The 18,008-nt window shown below is 44.7% G+C and overlaps 1 protein-coding gene across 1 annotated transcript in view; it reads right to left on the reverse strand.

The window, feature by feature from the left end:
* Positions 1-5,350: 5,350 nt before the first annotated feature.
* PLA2G4F (phospholipase A2 group IVF) overlaps positions 5,351-18,008 on the reverse strand; it is a gene marked incomplete at both ends in the record, with an annotated part of 60,515 nt that continues 47,857 nt past the window's right edge. Inside the window, 8 exons of the mRNA XM_084240136.1 lie at positions 5,351-5,577; positions 7,182-7,368; positions 8,231-8,397; positions 8,664-8,855; positions 8,996-9,103; positions 9,316-9,453; positions 9,746-9,863; positions 16,876-17,098. Coding sequence (XP_084096262.1) covers positions 5,351-5,577; positions 7,182-7,368; positions 8,231-8,397; positions 8,664-8,855; positions 8,996-9,103; positions 9,316-9,453; positions 9,746-9,863; positions 16,876-17,098 — 1,360 coding nt within the window. The remainder of the gene's footprint in view (positions 5,578-7,181; positions 7,369-8,230; positions 8,398-8,663; positions 8,856-8,995; positions 9,104-9,315; positions 9,454-9,745; positions 9,864-16,875; positions 17,099-18,008) is intronic.

Genomic DNA, 18,008 nt, shown 5'->3' on the forward strand with positions numbered 1-18,008 from the left:
CTTCAACATTAGTCCTGGCTTTACCACTTCTGAGTTTACTCATCTTGTTCAACCCTATTGCTGCCCACCAGCCAAAGACTACCAGGAACATCACTGTAGTTCAATACATTTGGATTTATTGGTACCTGTTGCAACAAGGAGACCACAAACCTGGGGAATCAGGGAGTGTCTCAGTAAGTGGGTGGTAGGAGGGGCTTGGGATTTGAACAGATGTGAGGTCATTCACAGAATGTTCAAGGAAATGAAGCGTTGCTCTGGATTGGGTGCTGTCAGGAAGTGAGGACATTAGAGCACTGGAAATCTTAATAATCCTTACCTAAGGTGGGGGAGTAGCCCAGGGCTAAGGAAGTGGCAGTCTCTCACGCTAAACAAGAGAGGCCAAAGTGCTGTCATTTGGTGGTTTCATTTGTTTTCATGCATGCCCAGACGGGATGACGAATGGCCCATTTGTCTCGCTCCATTAAGGTTGCATAGTGATGCAGTCATCTGATACACGGCTACAGAAAACTCAACATTGTAGAGGGACACCGAATTTTCTTTCAACATCACAAACTTTTTGTGTTGGTTGATGCTGAGAGGGATGTACTTTTATGTCTGGACTTCAACCCAGATCATTAAGTTTCCCCAGAATGACAGGGCCTGGGGGGATGGGAGGAGAGCAGGTAAGACACTAAGTATGCTATAGGAGGAGATCTGCACACACATGTTGGTTATGGCCTGTCTGCTCTGAACTAACTGTCCAGCCCAAGGACATGCCTGGAGGAGTGGATGGAGCCAGTGTTATCTGAAGACCAGCCTCAGCATAGTGGGACAAGTGTGAGGCCAGGGGTCCCGGAGGGTGATAAGGCGCTCCGGGGGCTGGACATCATGGGCTCCTGGCAGCAGTGAGGGCCTGCTCACTGCTGAACTGTCTTTGTTCAACTCACTATAAGAAGCCAGCTGGAAATGAAATGTTAAGGCAGTTTCTTAAGGGGGTTAACTCCCCATGTGCTAGATTGCTGGCTGTCTGATTAAAGTGCAACTTACAGATTCAATTCCTGTCTCCACTTATATGGTGACAGGTGAGCTGAACTCTAGTCTTCTAGTTACAATATCTGATACAGATCCCTCTAGAATTTTTGTCTCATTGCTCTCTATGAAGCTTCTTTAACAGCTTCTGTCACTTTATTCTTCCAGATTGTAGCTCAGATGGAACGGGACATACTTGGCTGGCAAGCAATAACCACCACCAATTCTCCACTTTCCTAGTGTTTAATCCCTTTTAATTTTGTTTGCAGGTCAATCACCAGATATAGATCCTTACTGGAAACATTAGCAGTGGAGTTTCTACTCTTAGGGAATATGAAAAACAGCATAAAACTAAATCCAGCAGAAAGAAAAATGATGCTCTCAAGAAAAGCATGAGATTATGGGATTGCTGCTGGTTTGAGAGATTGATGCTACATCATAACAACTACATCATGACTATGCAAAAATAACCATGCTCCTCTATGGGATCTGTCTTTGATTGAAACATTATTATATGGCACATGACTGTACTGGAATAAATGGCATTAATAGAATAAAGGACAAAGGTGACTCGATTACTTCAATAAACACAGCTAAAGCATTTGACAACATTCTATATCTTTCATAACAAAACACTCAGCAAACTAGGAATAGAAGGGGACTTCCTCAACCTGCTAAAGAACAACTAAGAAAAATCACAGCTAATGTCATATTTACTGGTGAAAGAATGAATGCTTTCCACTTGGGCACATCATGCTTTTGCCACTTCTAGTCACAATTACACTGGACATTCTAGAATCAAGGTAAAACAAAAAGGAATAAAAGCATTCAGATCACAAAGGAAGAAGTAAAACCATCTGTATTTGCAGATGACATGATCTTGCATGTAGAAAATTCTAATGAATCAGAAAAGGAGGGAGAGAGAGAGAAGGAAAGAAAGAAAACAATTACAGTTAATGAAAAAGTTCAACAAGTTACAGGATGCAAAATCAATACATAAAAATCAATTGTATTTCTCTACAATAGCAATTATAATCCAAAAATAAAATTTAAAAAATTCCCATTTATGGATTAAAGAACTAGACATAAGACCTGAAACCATAAAATACATAGAAGGAAATATAGGTGAAACACTACGTGATATTCACATCAAAGACATCTTTACAGACACATCACCCAAAGCAGTGAGAGTGAAGGCAAAGATAAACAGCTGGGACTACATCAAATTAAAGAGCTTTTGCACAGCAAAAGAGACAATAACAAAAACAAAGAGAAACCCCACCAACTGGGAGAACATTTTTGCACCCAACACTAATGATAAAGGACTGATCACAGAAATCTGCAAAGAGCTGATGAGACTCAACAACAGCAAAGAAAATAATCCAGTCAAAAAATGGGCAGAAGAGCTAAAAAGAAACTTCTCTGAAGAGGAAATGCAAATGGCCAACAGGCATATGAAAAAATGTTCAACATCACTTGTCATCAGGGAAATGCAAATCAAAACTACCATGAGATACCATCTTACACCAGTGAGAATGGCACATATTAAAAAAAAACTAGAAACAACAAATGTTGGCGAGGGTGTGGAGAAAAAGGAACTCTCCTGCACTGTTGGTGGGAGTGCAAACTGGTTCAACCACTATGGAGAGCTGTGTGGAGATTTCTGGACCTACTAAACATAGAGCTTCCATATGATCCAGCAATTCCACTCCTAGGTATTTACCCAAAGGACACAGAAACATCAATTCCAAAGAGCACCTGCACCCCTATGTTTATAGCAGCACTGTTTACAATAACTAAGCTTTGGAAACAGCCCAAATGCCCAAAAATAGATGACTGAATCAAGAAGATGTGGTACATATACACCATGGAATATTACTCAGCGTTCAAAAAAGATAAACACATGCCATTTGCAGCAACATGGATGGCGCTGGAAGGGATCATGCTCAGCGAAATAAACCAGAAAGAAAAAGAAAAATACCAGATGGTCTCACTCATAGCAGGAATCTAGAAAACTTAAATAAGGGACCAGGAAAATGAATAACTATAAGAAGTGAAAATCAAAATCAACAAAAAACTATGAACCAGAGACACTTTTTGGGGGGTGGGGGCGGGAGGGGAGGGATTAGGGTCAGAATGGGGGGGTTTTGCAATTGTATGGGGAATATAAAAATAAAATTTATTATTAAAAAATAAAATAAATTAATTTAAAAATTCCCATTTACAATGGCATCGAAGAGAATAAAATGCTTAGGAATAGATTTCAGCAAATCAGTGTTACCTTGTACACTAAAGCTACAAAAGATTTTAAAAAGAAATTAAAGAAGACTTAAATAAATGAAAGACATCACATGTCCATGAACTGGAAGACTTATAATTGTTAGAATGACAATATCACAAAATTCATCTACAGATTCCGGTCAACCCCCATTGAAATCACAGCTATCTTCTTTGCACAAATTGACAAGCTAATGTTCATATGGAAATTCAAGGGACCCAGAATAGCTAGCACAATCCTGAAGAAGAAGGACTAACACATCTAATTTCAAAACTACAAAGCTATGGTAATCAAAACAGTATGTTATCAGCATAGGGATAGACAGATAAATGAAGTAGAATCAGAGTTCAGAAATAAGCCCTTATATTTATGCTTAATTAATTTTGAAGAAAAGTATCAAGATAACTCAATGGGAGAAAGAACAGTCTTTTTAACAAATGATGCCAGATTAACTAGATATCTACTCACAAAAGAATTAAGCCGCCCGCTTCACACCATATAAAGGTAACTCAAAATGGATCAAATACTTAAGTCTAAGAGCTAAAACTAGAAGTCTAATTAGATTTAAGTGCAACTCTTCATGAACTTAGATGGGGCAATAGTTTCTTAAATATGACACCAAAAGCACAAGCAACAAAAGAAAGTATCTTCAAAATTAAAAGCTGATATGTTTCAAAGGATATCATCACCAAGAAAGTAAAAAGACAACTCACAAGAAAAAAATTTGCAAACTATACATCAGATCAGGGACTTATGTAGAATATATAAAGAACTCTTATACCTCAATAATAAAAGACAAACAATCCAATTTTTAAATGGTCATAAGACCTGAATAGATAATTCTCAAAAGAAGATACACAAAAGGCCGATAAGTCCAGGAAAAGATAATTAACATCATTAGTAGTTGGGGAAATGCATATCAGATTACCACTCTGCATCCACTAAAATAGTTGTAATATTAAAGACAGACAGTAAAAAATGTTGGCAAAGATGCAGAGAAACTGGAACCCTCATAAATGCTCACAGGATTATAAAATGGTGCAGCTTCTTTGGAAAACAATCTGGGGGATTCCTCTCTCAAATTCATTCCTAGGTATACATGCAAGAGAATTAAACGTTGTCCACACAAAAATCTATTAATGAATGTTCATAGAAGCATTATTCATAATAGCCAAAAAAGTGGAAACAATCCAAATATCCATCAACTGATGAATAAATAAATAAAATGCATTATAGCCTCTCAATGAAATACTATGCAGTCATAAAAAGGGAGGAAGTCCTGATAAATGCTACAACTTGGATGAATCTTGAAAACATTACTAAGTGAAGGGATCATGTATGATTTCATTTATAAGAAAAGTGTAGAATGCACAAATCTTTAGAAACAGAAAATAGATGAGGGGCTGCCTAGGGCTAGCATGCTGGGGCGTGGCAAAGGTTGAAATTGACAGTTAAGAGGTAAGGCTTTCTTTTTGGGGGATAAATGAAAATGTTTTCAAGTTGGTAGTGGTGATAGTTGTACAACTCTGTGACTATATAGTAAAAACCATTGAATTTTATGCTTTAGATGCATGAATTTTATACCTCTCTATATATGGATTATATATATATGGATCATATCACACTAAAGTCATTTAAAAACAGTACAGGGGGAGGGAGAGGAGACTCGGGATATATTATAATTCCCAATGCTTGGAACTACCTCTCAGACAGGTCTCCCCCTTACCCCGCTCCTGGTCTGAAACAGCTTGTACCCCAAATCCTTTCTGGTCAGGCATGAAAATAATTACATGTTAAAGTGTGGTCAGATGAGCTGTCCTACACACCCATCTGGTGAGGAGTTTATTTCTAGGTCCTCTCAAGCCAACTATGGGGATGAGGGAGAGCTCTGAGTGACATGAAGCCCCCTTTGGCCATGAGACAGGGGCAGAGAAGGTCCCAGGCTTGGCAGAACCTGGGAACGCCTGCCAAGAGAAGCTGTGACTGCTCAGCTGCCCATCAGGTGGAGTCCCCGACCCCAGGCAGGTAGGAGAGTGGCCCTCAGGTTCCAAGAGCTTAAGCAACTCAAGTCCGTGTCCCTGGAGGCCTGGCATCACGGGCCCGGCGCTTCAGAGCGGCTCTCAAGGCCTGCAGGATGGCATCCCCGCTGCTCCGCACATTGTAGTCACTGAGCCACAGCAGGCGGTCAAAGTCTTCCTCCTTGTAGGTCATGTTGAACAGGGAATAGGGTGAAGTGGCCGCCGTGAGGTCCACCTGGCCAGCCTGCAGCTCTGCAGGGCTGCGCCGGACACCTGGCCAGAGGGAGAAGGATTAGTAGAGGGCTCCAGCAGCTGCCATAGCTGGGCATGGGACAGGCTGCTCCCCACCCAAAGGGCTCCTTGCTTTTCTCCTGGCCCTCTGTGTCCTTTCACAGAAATATAAATGTGGCTAGTCAGATACTGTTTTAAGAAAGGGAGTGTTTGCCGATTTCCACATTTCCTTATAGCTCTTCAGGCCCCTGGTATCACTCCTCACGCTTGAGGGGTAAAGTGGAAACAGCCAAAAAGACAAAGTCAATGAGCTTAGCGAATGGATTCTTTTTTTTTTTTTTTTTTTTTGTGGGATCCTCGCCGGCAGCTGGAAACAAACGGGCGCTGCAGTGGCTGCAGGCAGCCTCGCAGCCCAGTGCTCAACTGCTGTGCCACCAGGGGAGGCCCAGCGAATGGATTCTTAAACCCATGATGGAGGCAGCCTCCCTGGTGGCACAGGGGTTATGTCTCAGCACTGTCAAACTATTGCCAGCCACTGCAGCACAAGTTCGAACCCCAGCCAGGGGAGCAACCCACACGGCACAGCAGACCTCTCCCGTCTGGCCCGCTGCTCCCCTCAGCAGTGTGTTTCAGTGGATCCGCCTGTTCTGTTCCCCACTCTGTCTCTGGTGGATCCTCTCACTCCCTGCACCTCTGGCCTATACCCCAGCTCTTATATGCATAAATAAATAAAAATAAATCTTAAAAAAAGAAAAACAATGAAAGAAGAGTCTGAAAACCAGCAGAGCGTTTGCTTTGCAAGAGCCAGTGTTTGTTGAGAAGGAGAACAGCAAGATGGGGGCTGAGCATGTGAAGGACAAAGCTGGCATCACCTCAAAGGGAAGATGCTACATCTCTAAATCCTAAACAACACTGTAAACCAATGTTACTTCAATTAAAAAAAAAAAGAAGAAGAAAGCGGGAAGGTTTAGAATCATGCAGGAACTAGAAAGCCAGGAATAAAACGAAAAGGCAGAAATTAGTTTTTCCCACCAAAAGGAGATTAAAGTCTGACCAGTTGGTAGGAGGTGAAGATTAAAAGGAATGTGATGAAGATTTAGACTTTGGGGGCCCTGGAGTAGAGGCCTGGCTCCCTGAGAAAGAGCCTAGTCATGACTGGGGTAGGATGAGAGAGGTGACAATAAGCCCCAGGTGGTGTTAGCGGAGTCTAAGAGAGAAGGTCTGGGGGGCCTCTCTTTCCTGGCATTCAGCCTGGAGAGTCCTGAGAAATCCTCAGGTGGCGGGCGTGGCTGTGACAGAGACAGTGCGGGCTGGCCCTGCCCCAGTGATCCCCACACACACCCCAAGGGCAGGGGACCAGGGAAGCCCAGGTAGCTGGGGGGTAAAGGAGAAGGATGGCAAAGGAGCCTGGGATCATGACAAAGAGGAGAGCATCACAACTGGGCGGCGGGGGAGGGGGGGGCGGGGGGTGGGGGGGGATGGACTCTGGGGGGGTATGCCTGCTGCTCTGTCCTAACACTGGGTGGGAGGAACCTTAACACTCCCCGCCCTCTACTGGCCTCAGGGGTGCTGGGGAAGGTCAACAGCAAAGCCTCTGAGGGACCAGGCTGGCTGCCAGGCTGTTAGGGAAGGAGAGACTGCCTTACCAGGGTCTGAGTGGTCCCTGAAGGAGGAGTTGACCAGAGGGAAGTGCAGCAAGAGAGGGGCCTCGGGGCAGGCGGGGTCTGAGAAGAGGTGGCACTCCCTGGGCTGATGTTGGTCCTGAGGGCTGGGCTCCACCGGGGGGAACGCTAGCCCTTGGGCCCGGCAGTACTGCTCAGTCTGCTGCAGAGCCTGGTGGGAAAAACGGGCGGGCAAGAGAGTCAGCCACTTCTCTTTCAACCCAGGTTAGCACTCCAGCCAACGCCATGACTGCTCCAGCCCCAAGTGGCTGCTCAGTGTGAAGACCACCTGGTTTGGTTCTGTTCTGTTCTGTTCAAGGCCCAGTGAAGCTATGTAGTGCCAGGAGGAAGCAAGGGATCCCAGTGGTCTAAAATGCTGCTGGGTTAAAAGCTGCCACCATTTTGGATTGCCATTGATGGCTTAATTAAGTCCCAGAGCCTAGAGGGCCTCAGGAGGAGACCTACTTCTAGGCCTCCCTCATGGCGCAAGGGGTTAGCACTATGAAGCTATCTGATGCCCCCTCCCGCAGCAGACCTCTCCTGTCTCGCCCGCTGCTCCCCTCAGCAGTGTATTTCATCCAGTCTGCCTGTTCTGCTCCCCATTTTGTCTCTGGTGATTGCTCTCACCCTTCACACCTCTGGCCTGAACCCCAGTTCTTGTATGCATAAATAAATAAATCTTTAAAAGAGAGAGAGAGAGAGACCCACTTCTGTATCACTGCCCAGAGTCCCCAGGGAGGACATAGGCTATGAATGAGGACCAGGCAGGGTCTGCTCCCAGCTCTGTTCAGCTGTTCCTCTCAGGGTGGACATGGCAAGTTTCTTCCATGTACATCTGTCCTGGGAAACCTGGGTTCCAGCACCTCCAAAGCCCTCCCCAGCCAAGGACCCTGGCAGACCCTGTGGGTGAGAGCCTGTCACCCCCTAGGGACCTGGGAGGTCTGGGCCAGTGGCTCAGTGGCCTATTGTTCACCTTTGGAGTTTAGCCTGGCTGGGCAGAGGGCTTGGGGTTCCCCTGTGGTGACTGCAGGTACCTCAAAGGGCGCGGACAGGGAGTAGTCAAAGGAGAGTATGAGATCCACTCTGCGGCCTGGCCGGAACATGGAGGGGTAGCTGGTGTTGATGAAGTAGCAGGCATCCACCAGGCAGAGCCGGCACTCCTCTGGGGTCAGCTGGCCGGGGCTGGAGTCCATCTGAGAGTCTAGTGAGAGGGCAGCGAAGGTCAGGGTCACCACCCTGCCACAGATCAGCCACTCATCCTTCCTATCTACTTGCCTCCACGGCCCCCTCTAACTTCTGGGGTCATTCCTGAATGCACATGCCTCCCCGACCCTTGCCGAGGCTTTCCACACCGGACCCCGGAAGAGGATGCTGTGACCCTCAAGGTCTCTACTCATCCCAGCCACGATCCAGCTCCCCCCGGAAGCCCAGCCTCATTAACTGGGGACTCTGGGAAGTGGCCCTTACCTGCCCAGGTGGAGAAGCCGTTCTGAGCACAATAGTCCTGGTGCAACTGCAGGCCCCGGAGAAAGTTGGGGCTGTGCTGATGGAGTGGCCTGCCCGTCAGGAAGCCCTTAAATGCCTTAGCCAGTGCTGTTCCAGGCTGCAGCCAGGAGGCCTTCAGACACGAGGAGGTCCCCAAGGAGGTCGGGGTCTCCTCTATATCCAGAAAATCAGACACCAGCCAGTGAGGGACCTGGAAATGCCTGGGCCGGCTCCCAATTGACCACCCGCCCCCCGCTCCGGGCATCTGCAAGGGAAGCCTCATCTCAGGCCCCCCTTGTGCCTCTCTTCCCTACCCAGGTTCCTGATCTTGGCCTTGATGTGCTGCTTCCAGGCTTCTCCAGAGCTGGTGAGGTCATACCAGGCGTCCAGCAAGTTCAGCGAGAAAATGTTGCTCCAAATAGCTGAAGGCCAAATCTCTAATCAGTCTCAGACCTCAGCACCCTGCTCCCCATTGCCTAGTAGCCAGTGGTCCCCACCTGGGGTACCAATGGCTTTTCCCCACAGCCCCACCTGCCCTCGCTCAGGGGCTCTGCCAGACCTGAGGACGGGAGTCACATCCAGTCAGAGGGCAGGCGCAGGACTGGCCCGGGCCTGCAGAGCAAGCACCTCTCACCTTTCAGAAAGCAGATCCGGGACTCCGGGAGTCTCTTCATCAGCCGCCCCATGAAAAACTCAGAGCCAAAGAGCTCAGTAGGAACAAAGGCTCCATACTTCAGGAATCCGACCTCATAGGGGGAGAACTCAACCCATTCTACAGGAAGAGAGGGAGAACAGAGCAAGTTGGGGGGAGCACAGTTCTGAGAAGTCCCAAGATATCTCCCCACAGCTGCCTGTCTTGACCTGACCACCACCATCCCAGCACCCCCTACCCTGCCCCCAGGGCCTCTGGCACCAGCTCCTGAACCTGTCAGAATCACCACTGTTCGATAAGGCTGGGCAATTTGCAAAGGAGTTTCTTGTTTGAATTTTTGGGGACCCCTGGAGTATAGAGGAGGAATGTGTGCACGTGCGTGTGTGTTGGAAGGCGGAGCTGAGGACTGTACCCTTGAAGTCGAGGGTCTCCATATTGTTCTCTTTGACATTGAGGCTTAAGTAGAGGGGCAGAGGGTTCTGGCCCTGTTCCAGCGCGGCTCTCTGTTCTGACAGCTTCTGGTCCGTCACCTGGGGCGGGAGGACATGCAAGAGAGCTTGGAAGCACCCTGGGGCAGCAACTCCATTAGTCGGGGTGGGGGAGGGGGCGCAGGCTAGGGGTGAGGACACAGCTCTGGCATGGGGCTTGCACACAGGTGGGTGTGCATTCAGTCCCCGCTCCTCCAAATCCCATGATCTGAGCAGCCCCATATGCAGGATCCCAATGTGCAGCTATGCAGGTTTTCTCCAGGGGGTGCCATTTACAAGGATACAGTGTCAACAGTCACCCCCATGCCTGCATTCTAGGGGACCAGCAGGCCCATCTTTGTGAGTTGAAGGGTAGAATTGGGGTGGGCACTGATACACAGTCGCATGCACACACGTGTGGCTGCCCAGAAAAGACATGGTAGAATGTGCGGTAAGCGGGCCTCCTTGGTGTCACAGGGGTTAAAGACAACACTATCAAGCTACTGCCAGCCACTGCAGCACCAGTTCCATCCCAGGCCAGCCAGGGAGCTACCCACATGGCGCAGCCGACCTCTCCTGTCTCGCTCACTGCTCCCCTCAGCAGTGTATTTCAGTAGATCTACCTATTCTGCTCCTCATTCTCTGGTGAATCCTCTCACCCCCAACACCTCTAGTCTACACCCCAGTTCTTGTATGCATAAATAAATAAATATTAAAAAAAAAAGAATGTGCATAAGCTCTACCGTGGGGGTGGGCTGTCCCTTTAAGATTTGTCTTTTTTTGCAGCTCAAGTTTCAGCCCCTCAGAAAGGTTTTCCTGACATCCTTGCCTCCCCAGGATACTTCCCTTTGTCCTGCTATGCACACTATGCACTCTTCATTCCTGTTCTCTCATTTTCTCTTCAATCAAACTCCGAGCTCTGTCTTGGATGGCAAGGATTGTGGCTTGCCTTTTGGGGAAAGATGCCATAGAACCTCACCAAGTTCTGGGGGCACAGAAAGTTCCATTCTATCCAACCCAGAGATGCATGCTCAAGGCGTGCAGTGGTGGCTGCCTGGAGCCCCACCTTGGGAAGTGTTCTGCTGTCACAGGCCTCAGGATGATCTGCTGAAAAGTACACACACACACACGCATGCGCATACACAAACACATGCTTGTGCACACACACACGCACCCTTTGCAGCCTCCTGAGCTGGAAGGCATGTCATTCAGTGACTAGACCTTAAGGGTTCCCAACCCGCCATGTCTGCCCTTAGATCAAATTTACTTAGAGCGTGTGAAATACAGTAAATCCTCATGTCTTAATATATTTTTGGAAACTAACTTGAAGTAAAACAAAGTACGATGAAAGCCGGTCCCTCAATACATGTTCCACTTCAACTGTTTTTTCCTCTTCAGGTTATGACAAACAACATTAAACAAAATAACTTATTTGCAGACCTGCAATATACAGATTACTGGGTCTCTTCTGAGAATCAGCAGAAGCCACCGAGGCATTTGCCTTTTTAAAGTTTCCCCAGGTGATTCCAGTGAGCAGCCAGCTGTGTGCCCGGGGTTCTAGCCAGCCTCCCCAGTGAGGAGTCCTCTTCCGACCTCCACGCAAAGTCTCAGCACACTGGTGTGGTCCCTTCTCCCTGGACCCTCCACCATGCAAGGAGACCACTCGTGTCAGCCAAAGTCACTCTCCCCTTATTTCTTCATAGGTACCCACTTGAGTTCTAGGGAGTGCACAGGAAACCCCCCAAATAGGGCTAGAATCTCCTGGCACTGGTGATCTGTCCTATCTACAAATCCACCCTGTAGGTGTGATCATGACAATGTGTGCAGGAGGGAGGGTGTTAATACCCACAATTTCCCTTCTCAAGGGCTTTTTACTTAGGAATCATTTGCCTGTTCTTTTGACACGTATGATGTGGGGAAAGGAGTTCTTTTACTACAGTGGCACAATTCCTGCCCCAGGGAAGGGTTAGGAAACGATCAGCCGGTGACCCCACTACTAAAACAGTACCCCCTATTTAATTTAATAGCTCCTTGGTACAGTGTGGGAGGCTCCTGGATCTCAAACACCCCTGTCCCCAGTTTCCAGATGAGAATCTTCCATCCTGCAGAACAACACTCTGGGCACTCAAGGGCCGCCTGCGGGCTGGGCGTGTGTGGACACGTGTTGACATGGCTGGACCTGGTGTGCGGTGAGGCTGAGAGGTTTGCAAAACCGTTAGTCCAGAGGTGAAGCACGCTACTCAGGAAAACTTAACTCAGGAAAACTCTGTGGTTCTCCTTGAAGAATGGTGAGCAGGCACTAGGCAGTGCTAGTGCTGGCCAGCAAAATAATTAAAGAAAAGTGTCTCAAAGAGATAGTTTGAGCAGCACTAATTGTAACTGGTATATTTTACAAGTGGGTTTTGACATAAACTGAAGCAATATTAGAGAAGTATATCAACTAATAAAGTTGTTCTCGGTAAAGTTGCAGGGTCTAAAATTTCTTTAATAATACTTAATGAAGTGTGATTTGCTATGAATGGAGTGCTATTTTCTGACATTTAAAATGATTTTTGGTACTTCAGTATACTATAGAGATAATAAAGACTTAAATTAGAAATCAGCACTAAAATTTTCTGAATAAGTGTTTTGAAAAGCATATAGTATGTTATCTTTAGAAGTCAAAACATAATAACTAAAGAAAAAACAATATTTATATATTGTTTGAAAAATAGCGAAAACAATGTTTTGATAATGGGATAAAATTTTTAAAAGCTTCAGGGGTGCTCTTTATTTATTTATTTATTTAAAAATTTTTATTTATTTATATAAACACTGGATACAGTCAGAAGCGTGGGAGGGTGAGAGAATTCACCAGAGCCAGAGGGGGGCAGAGCAGGCAGAAGGACCGAAGCACACTGCTGAGGGGAGCAGCGGGTGGCAGGAGAGGTCTGCGCCCCATGAGGGACCCTCCTCTGGTGGCCGGGGAGCAGCCGGGGATCGAACCGGCGCTGCAGAGGCTGCGGGCAGCTATGCAACCCAGCGCTCAACCGCTGCGCCACCGGGGAGGCCCAAGGGGGTGCTTATTTTTAAGAATACAACGTTATCCAATAATACCACAAGATTTTTATTCTTGTCAATAACAAAACTGATTAACTTTCTCTTAAAAATGATTATAAACCTTGTATATAAAACTATGCATTAAGTCATTACTGATGGTACCTAAATAACAGTCTTCTTTATAGCCTAGGACCTAACTACATTTTCTAGCACCTCATAAAGTGAATTGTTAAATAATTTCCCCTTCTCTACAACAACTAATCACTGCCGAGAGGCAGAAAAGCCAGTTATTAAAACACAACACCCTCAAAACTGAACATGAACTTAAACAGTATATCCAAAGAATACATAGACTATACTAACAAAATAAAAATATTTCAATTAATTACATTGGTTTTATAATTTCAATGTCATTTCAATAAAAACTCCAACACTTATCGTGAAACTGGAGTAGTTGGTTCTATTGTGTACACAGAGGAGTAAATGCCCCAAAGCAATCAAGACAATTCTGAAGAAAAACCAAGGCAGCAGATCAGGGCAAATTTGCCCTCCAAGATACCAAGATACATCGTGAAGGTAAGACAGTTATGCCAAAATCATCTTAGCACAGGGAAAAAGAATTAATTAGGATGGGATGGAGAGCTCATAAGTATATGAAAGCAAGGCAGGTCAGTAGAGAAAAGACCCAATAAATTGTTTAGGAAAATTTGCCATCCACATGGAAAAACAATAAAATTGGATTCCTATTCACATGATACCTGAAGATAAATTATGGGTGGGTTTAAGACATTATTGTGGGAGGGCCTCCCCGGTGATGCAGCGGTTGAGCGCTGGGCTGCGAAGCTGCCCGCAGCCTCTGCAGCGCCGGTAGGATCCGCGGTCGCCGGCGAGGGTCCCACATGGCAAAACAGACCTCTCCTGCCCTGCCCGCTGCTCCCCTCAGCAGTGTATTTCATCAGTCTGCCTGCTCTGCTCCCCGCTCTGGCTCTGGTGAATTCTCTCACCCTCCCACACTTCTGACTGTACCCAGTGCTTGTATAAATAAATAAACAAATAAACAAATAAACAAACAAACAAACAAACAAATAAATAAATAAATCTTAAAAAAAAAAAAAACATTATTGTGGGGACCTCCCTGGTGGTGCAGGAGTTAAGTCTCAGCACTGTGCCACTGCAGCATGAGTTTGATCCTGGACAGGGAGCAACCCACATGGTGCAGCAGACCTCTCCTGTCTCCCTGCTGCTCCCCTCAGCAGTGTATTTCAGTCAGTCTGCCTGTTCTGCTCCCCACTCTGTCTCTGGTGAATTCTCTCATGCCCCCCACACCTCTGACCTGTACCCCAGTTCTTGTGCATTATTTATTATGCATAAAAAACTCTTTAAAAAATATCTTATTGTGAAAAACAAATCTTTAAAACTTTTATAAGAATATGTAAGAAGAAAGTTTATAACCTTAGGAGGGAAATGTTTCTTAAGGAAGACCCTAAAAGCACAATACATTGACATGCATCAACATCTATTAGACCTGAAAACACAAAGAACTCCAACAAGATAACATCAAAAAAGATGAATTGAATAGAAAAATGGAAAATGTGGACATCCCCTGGTGGCGCAGCGGTTGAGCGCTGGGCTGCAAAGCTGCCCACAGCTTCTGCAGCGCCAGTTCAATCCCTGGCTGCTGGCGAGGGTCCCACATGGCACGCAGACCTCTCCTGCCATACCCGCTGCTCCCCTCAGCAGTGTACTTCATCAGTCTGCCTGTTCTGTTCCCCACTCTGGCTCTGGTGAATTCTCTCACCCTCCCGCACTTCTGACTGTACCCAGTGCTTGTATAAATAAATAAATAAATCTTAAAAAAAAAAAAAAGAAAATGATATGAGTAGGCAATCCAACCACAAATATACTTGAAAATATCATCGGTCTCATTAAAAACTGAGGCATGCAAAATCACCAGATTTCACTTCACACTTACAAAATGAACCAGAATTTAAAAGTCTGTAGAGCATGTAGAGAAAAAGAAACTATAATATACTGGTGAAGGGGCATTGAATTAATATAACTCTTTTGGGGAACAGACAGGTAGTAGCTATAAAAGAGGTAAATACACATACCACTGACCTAATACTTCTACTACTGGGTATTTATCATCAAGGCTTAGACAATCTCCATGATACATGAGCACAGGAGACTTGTACAAAACAATTTGTGCAATAATATTATATATCTTTAAAATAAAATATATGCAATTTATTTAAAATTAAAATAAAATATATGCAATAGAGGCAAATAAAATAGATAAAATATGCTATGCAATTATGTGCTACATCTTATTTAACATAATAAAGGATCAGATTACAGATATGCATGTGATAATAAACCTAAACTCAAGGTGGTGGTGATTTCAGCTCCCGCAGTGGAAGGAAAATGAGCCTGGATAAGTGTTCATAGGGGCTTCAACTCTCTGTAACATTTAATTTTTTAGGCTGGTTTGTGAGATCATGCATATTTATCACATTATTCTTTATGTTTTATGCTCTCTCTTAGGTCTGAAGGTTATCATAATAAATATTTATTAATAATTTTATAATGCATATTTAAAGACTAATAAAAATAATGATTGGCCATTTTCAAGTAGCACTGTGCACATTAACAAGAATATAATTTAAAGAAGAAATTCAGAGTAAATTGATTTTTAGTTTGTTTACATGATAATCATTCTTTTTTTTTAAAGATTTATTTTATTTATTTATGCATACAAGAGCTGGGGTGCAGACCAGAGGTGTGGGGGGGTGAGAGGATTCACCAGAGACGGAGTGGAGAGCAGAACAGGCAGATCCACTGAAAACACGCTGCTGAGGGGAGCAGCGGGTGAGACAGGAGAGGTCTGCACCACTTGGGGCAGCTCCCTGCCTGGGGATCAGACTCATGCCCCAGTGTCTGCTGATAGCTTCATAGTGCTGAGACTTAACCCCTTGCACCACCAGGGAGGCCCCATGATAATCATTCTTAGTCAAATTTCTCATACCCAAGGAATCCCTCCTCTACCTAATATATTTGATAGTTTCCTTTTTATTAAATGCATGTTAAAATTATTTTATTGTGTCTAAGTTGTTTCAAATGCTTTAGAAACTTTGTTTAGATAATTAAATATGGTAAAATAAGAATCTAAAAAAAAGCACTGATTTTAAAAATTTTATCAGTTAATGTAAGTTTTAGAGGTTGATTTACTAAACTTATCTTAAAGAAGCAAACTATAAAAAATTATATTTCTCATACATTCATAAAATTCATCTTATTCTTTATGTTTTATGCTTTCTCTTAGGTCTGAAGATTATCATATTAAATATTTATTAATAACTTTTATGATGCATATTTAAAAATTAATAATAATAATAATAATAATACATTCATAAAATTTTTCACACATTCATAAAATTCATCTTAATGGTCTTAGGATAATAACAAAGAAATTTAATCACTAATCCTTAATGCTTACTCTGTGCCAAGGTGCACCTGGGCACTTGTGACAAGGCTATGGAGTTAAGTACCATTCTCCTTGCCACTGCACAGTTGAGAAGTCTGCTAGGTTAAGTACTTAGCCTAAGGGCACCTTGCTAGTAAGAGACACCAGGATCTGACCTCAGGGAATCTGGCTCCATAATCTATGCTCTTAACAATACCCTAAAGATGAAGAATACATTTCATATAGCAGAATAAATTAAATAAAAGCTGATCAAGCAATCTCACCAACTCTTAAACCTAATGCAAGTTATGTTTGCTTAACTGACTTTGGCATTGACTGGTCCAGAGTGGGATATTTAGAAACATCTCTCCCATGGCAATTAATTAAAGTCTGACTCAAAACGGAGGCATCCCAAAGTTGGGCAGGTACTAAAACACAGTGATGCCACCATCCTTTAACAACTGCCCCGACCTCTCTCACTCTGTCTAGAAAATTCTTTTGCGCATTAAGGAGGTGTGTAGTTGGCCCAGCCTGGAGGGTGTACACACCCCACTCAGTGCACAGGTGTCCTACCTGGCCATGCAGCATGTGCTCCAGCACAAGAGCCCACAGGTCCACAAAGGTCGTGGGGTGGCCCTGCCCAGCCCGGAGCTCCAGCTCCCGGTGGTAGCTTGCCAGGCGCTCTGGGGAGAAGCTCTCCAGCTTGCTCTTGGCCAGGTGCTCCCGGGTGTGTCTGATGGGTCCCTGGAGGTTATTCTGTGACCACTCAGGGTCCGCATACAGGTGGGCCATTGTCCTGGGAGAACAAAGGGACAGGACAGTAGAAGGCAAGGCCCAGCATGGATCACTGCAAGCCCTCCTTTCCACCCTCCAATTTCTCCCAAAATTAGCAGCCCTGCTCCACATCTGGAAAATGTGTCAGGCCTTTCTCTCCTATGGGTTGTTGGAAAAGTCATGACTTATTTTTTCTATTTCCTATGCAAAAATATGTCATGACTTTTCTGACAGCCCAATAGATCAGGATTGTCCTATATAAATACAATGTGAGCCAAATAGGTAATTCAAATTTTTCTAGTAACATTTTATAAAGAGATAATAAGTGAAAATTTTAATATGCCCCCAAATTATAATTGCAACACATAACCAGTATAAAAAATTAATATAAATTACTACATTTTTCAAAAAAAAAAAAAATTACTACATTTTTCAAGCCAAGTCTTCAAAATTCACTGTGTATTTTCTATTTCATCTCAATATAGACTAGATTTCCATTTGGACCACATTTGAGGTGGTCAAAAGCCACATGTGGCAGCTGTAGGCCTCTTTCCTGTCTTTATAGGCCTGTCCCGAAGCCCTTTAAGACTCTGCTTGTCAACAGCTATCACCTAAAATCCTCTGAGTTCACTCCTTCAAGTCACATTTCCAAAAGACTCAAAGGAATGAATCTCTAACAGTGAAACATCCCACCTTATCAGCATCAGGATGGGGGTTAGGGAGGCGTTGTTGCCTTTAGGTAAAACAGCATTTCTTAACTTCGAGCACCTTCTATACAATTGGGACATGAGAAACCACCCAATAGGGTGTTGTGACAATTTAATGAGATAATAACAATGGCAGAAAAAAGAGCTACCAGATTGGAGCCCTGGTATGTGTCCAACATGTGGTATGTTTTGCTCGGGTTGCCCCACTCCAATCCTATGAGGAAT

The sequence above is a fragment of the Talpa europaea genome, assembly GCF_964194135.1.
Source record: "Talpa europaea genome assembly, chromosome: 8".
Lineage (NCBI taxonomy): Eukaryota > Metazoa > Chordata > Mammalia > Eulipotyphla > Talpidae > Talpa > Talpa europaea.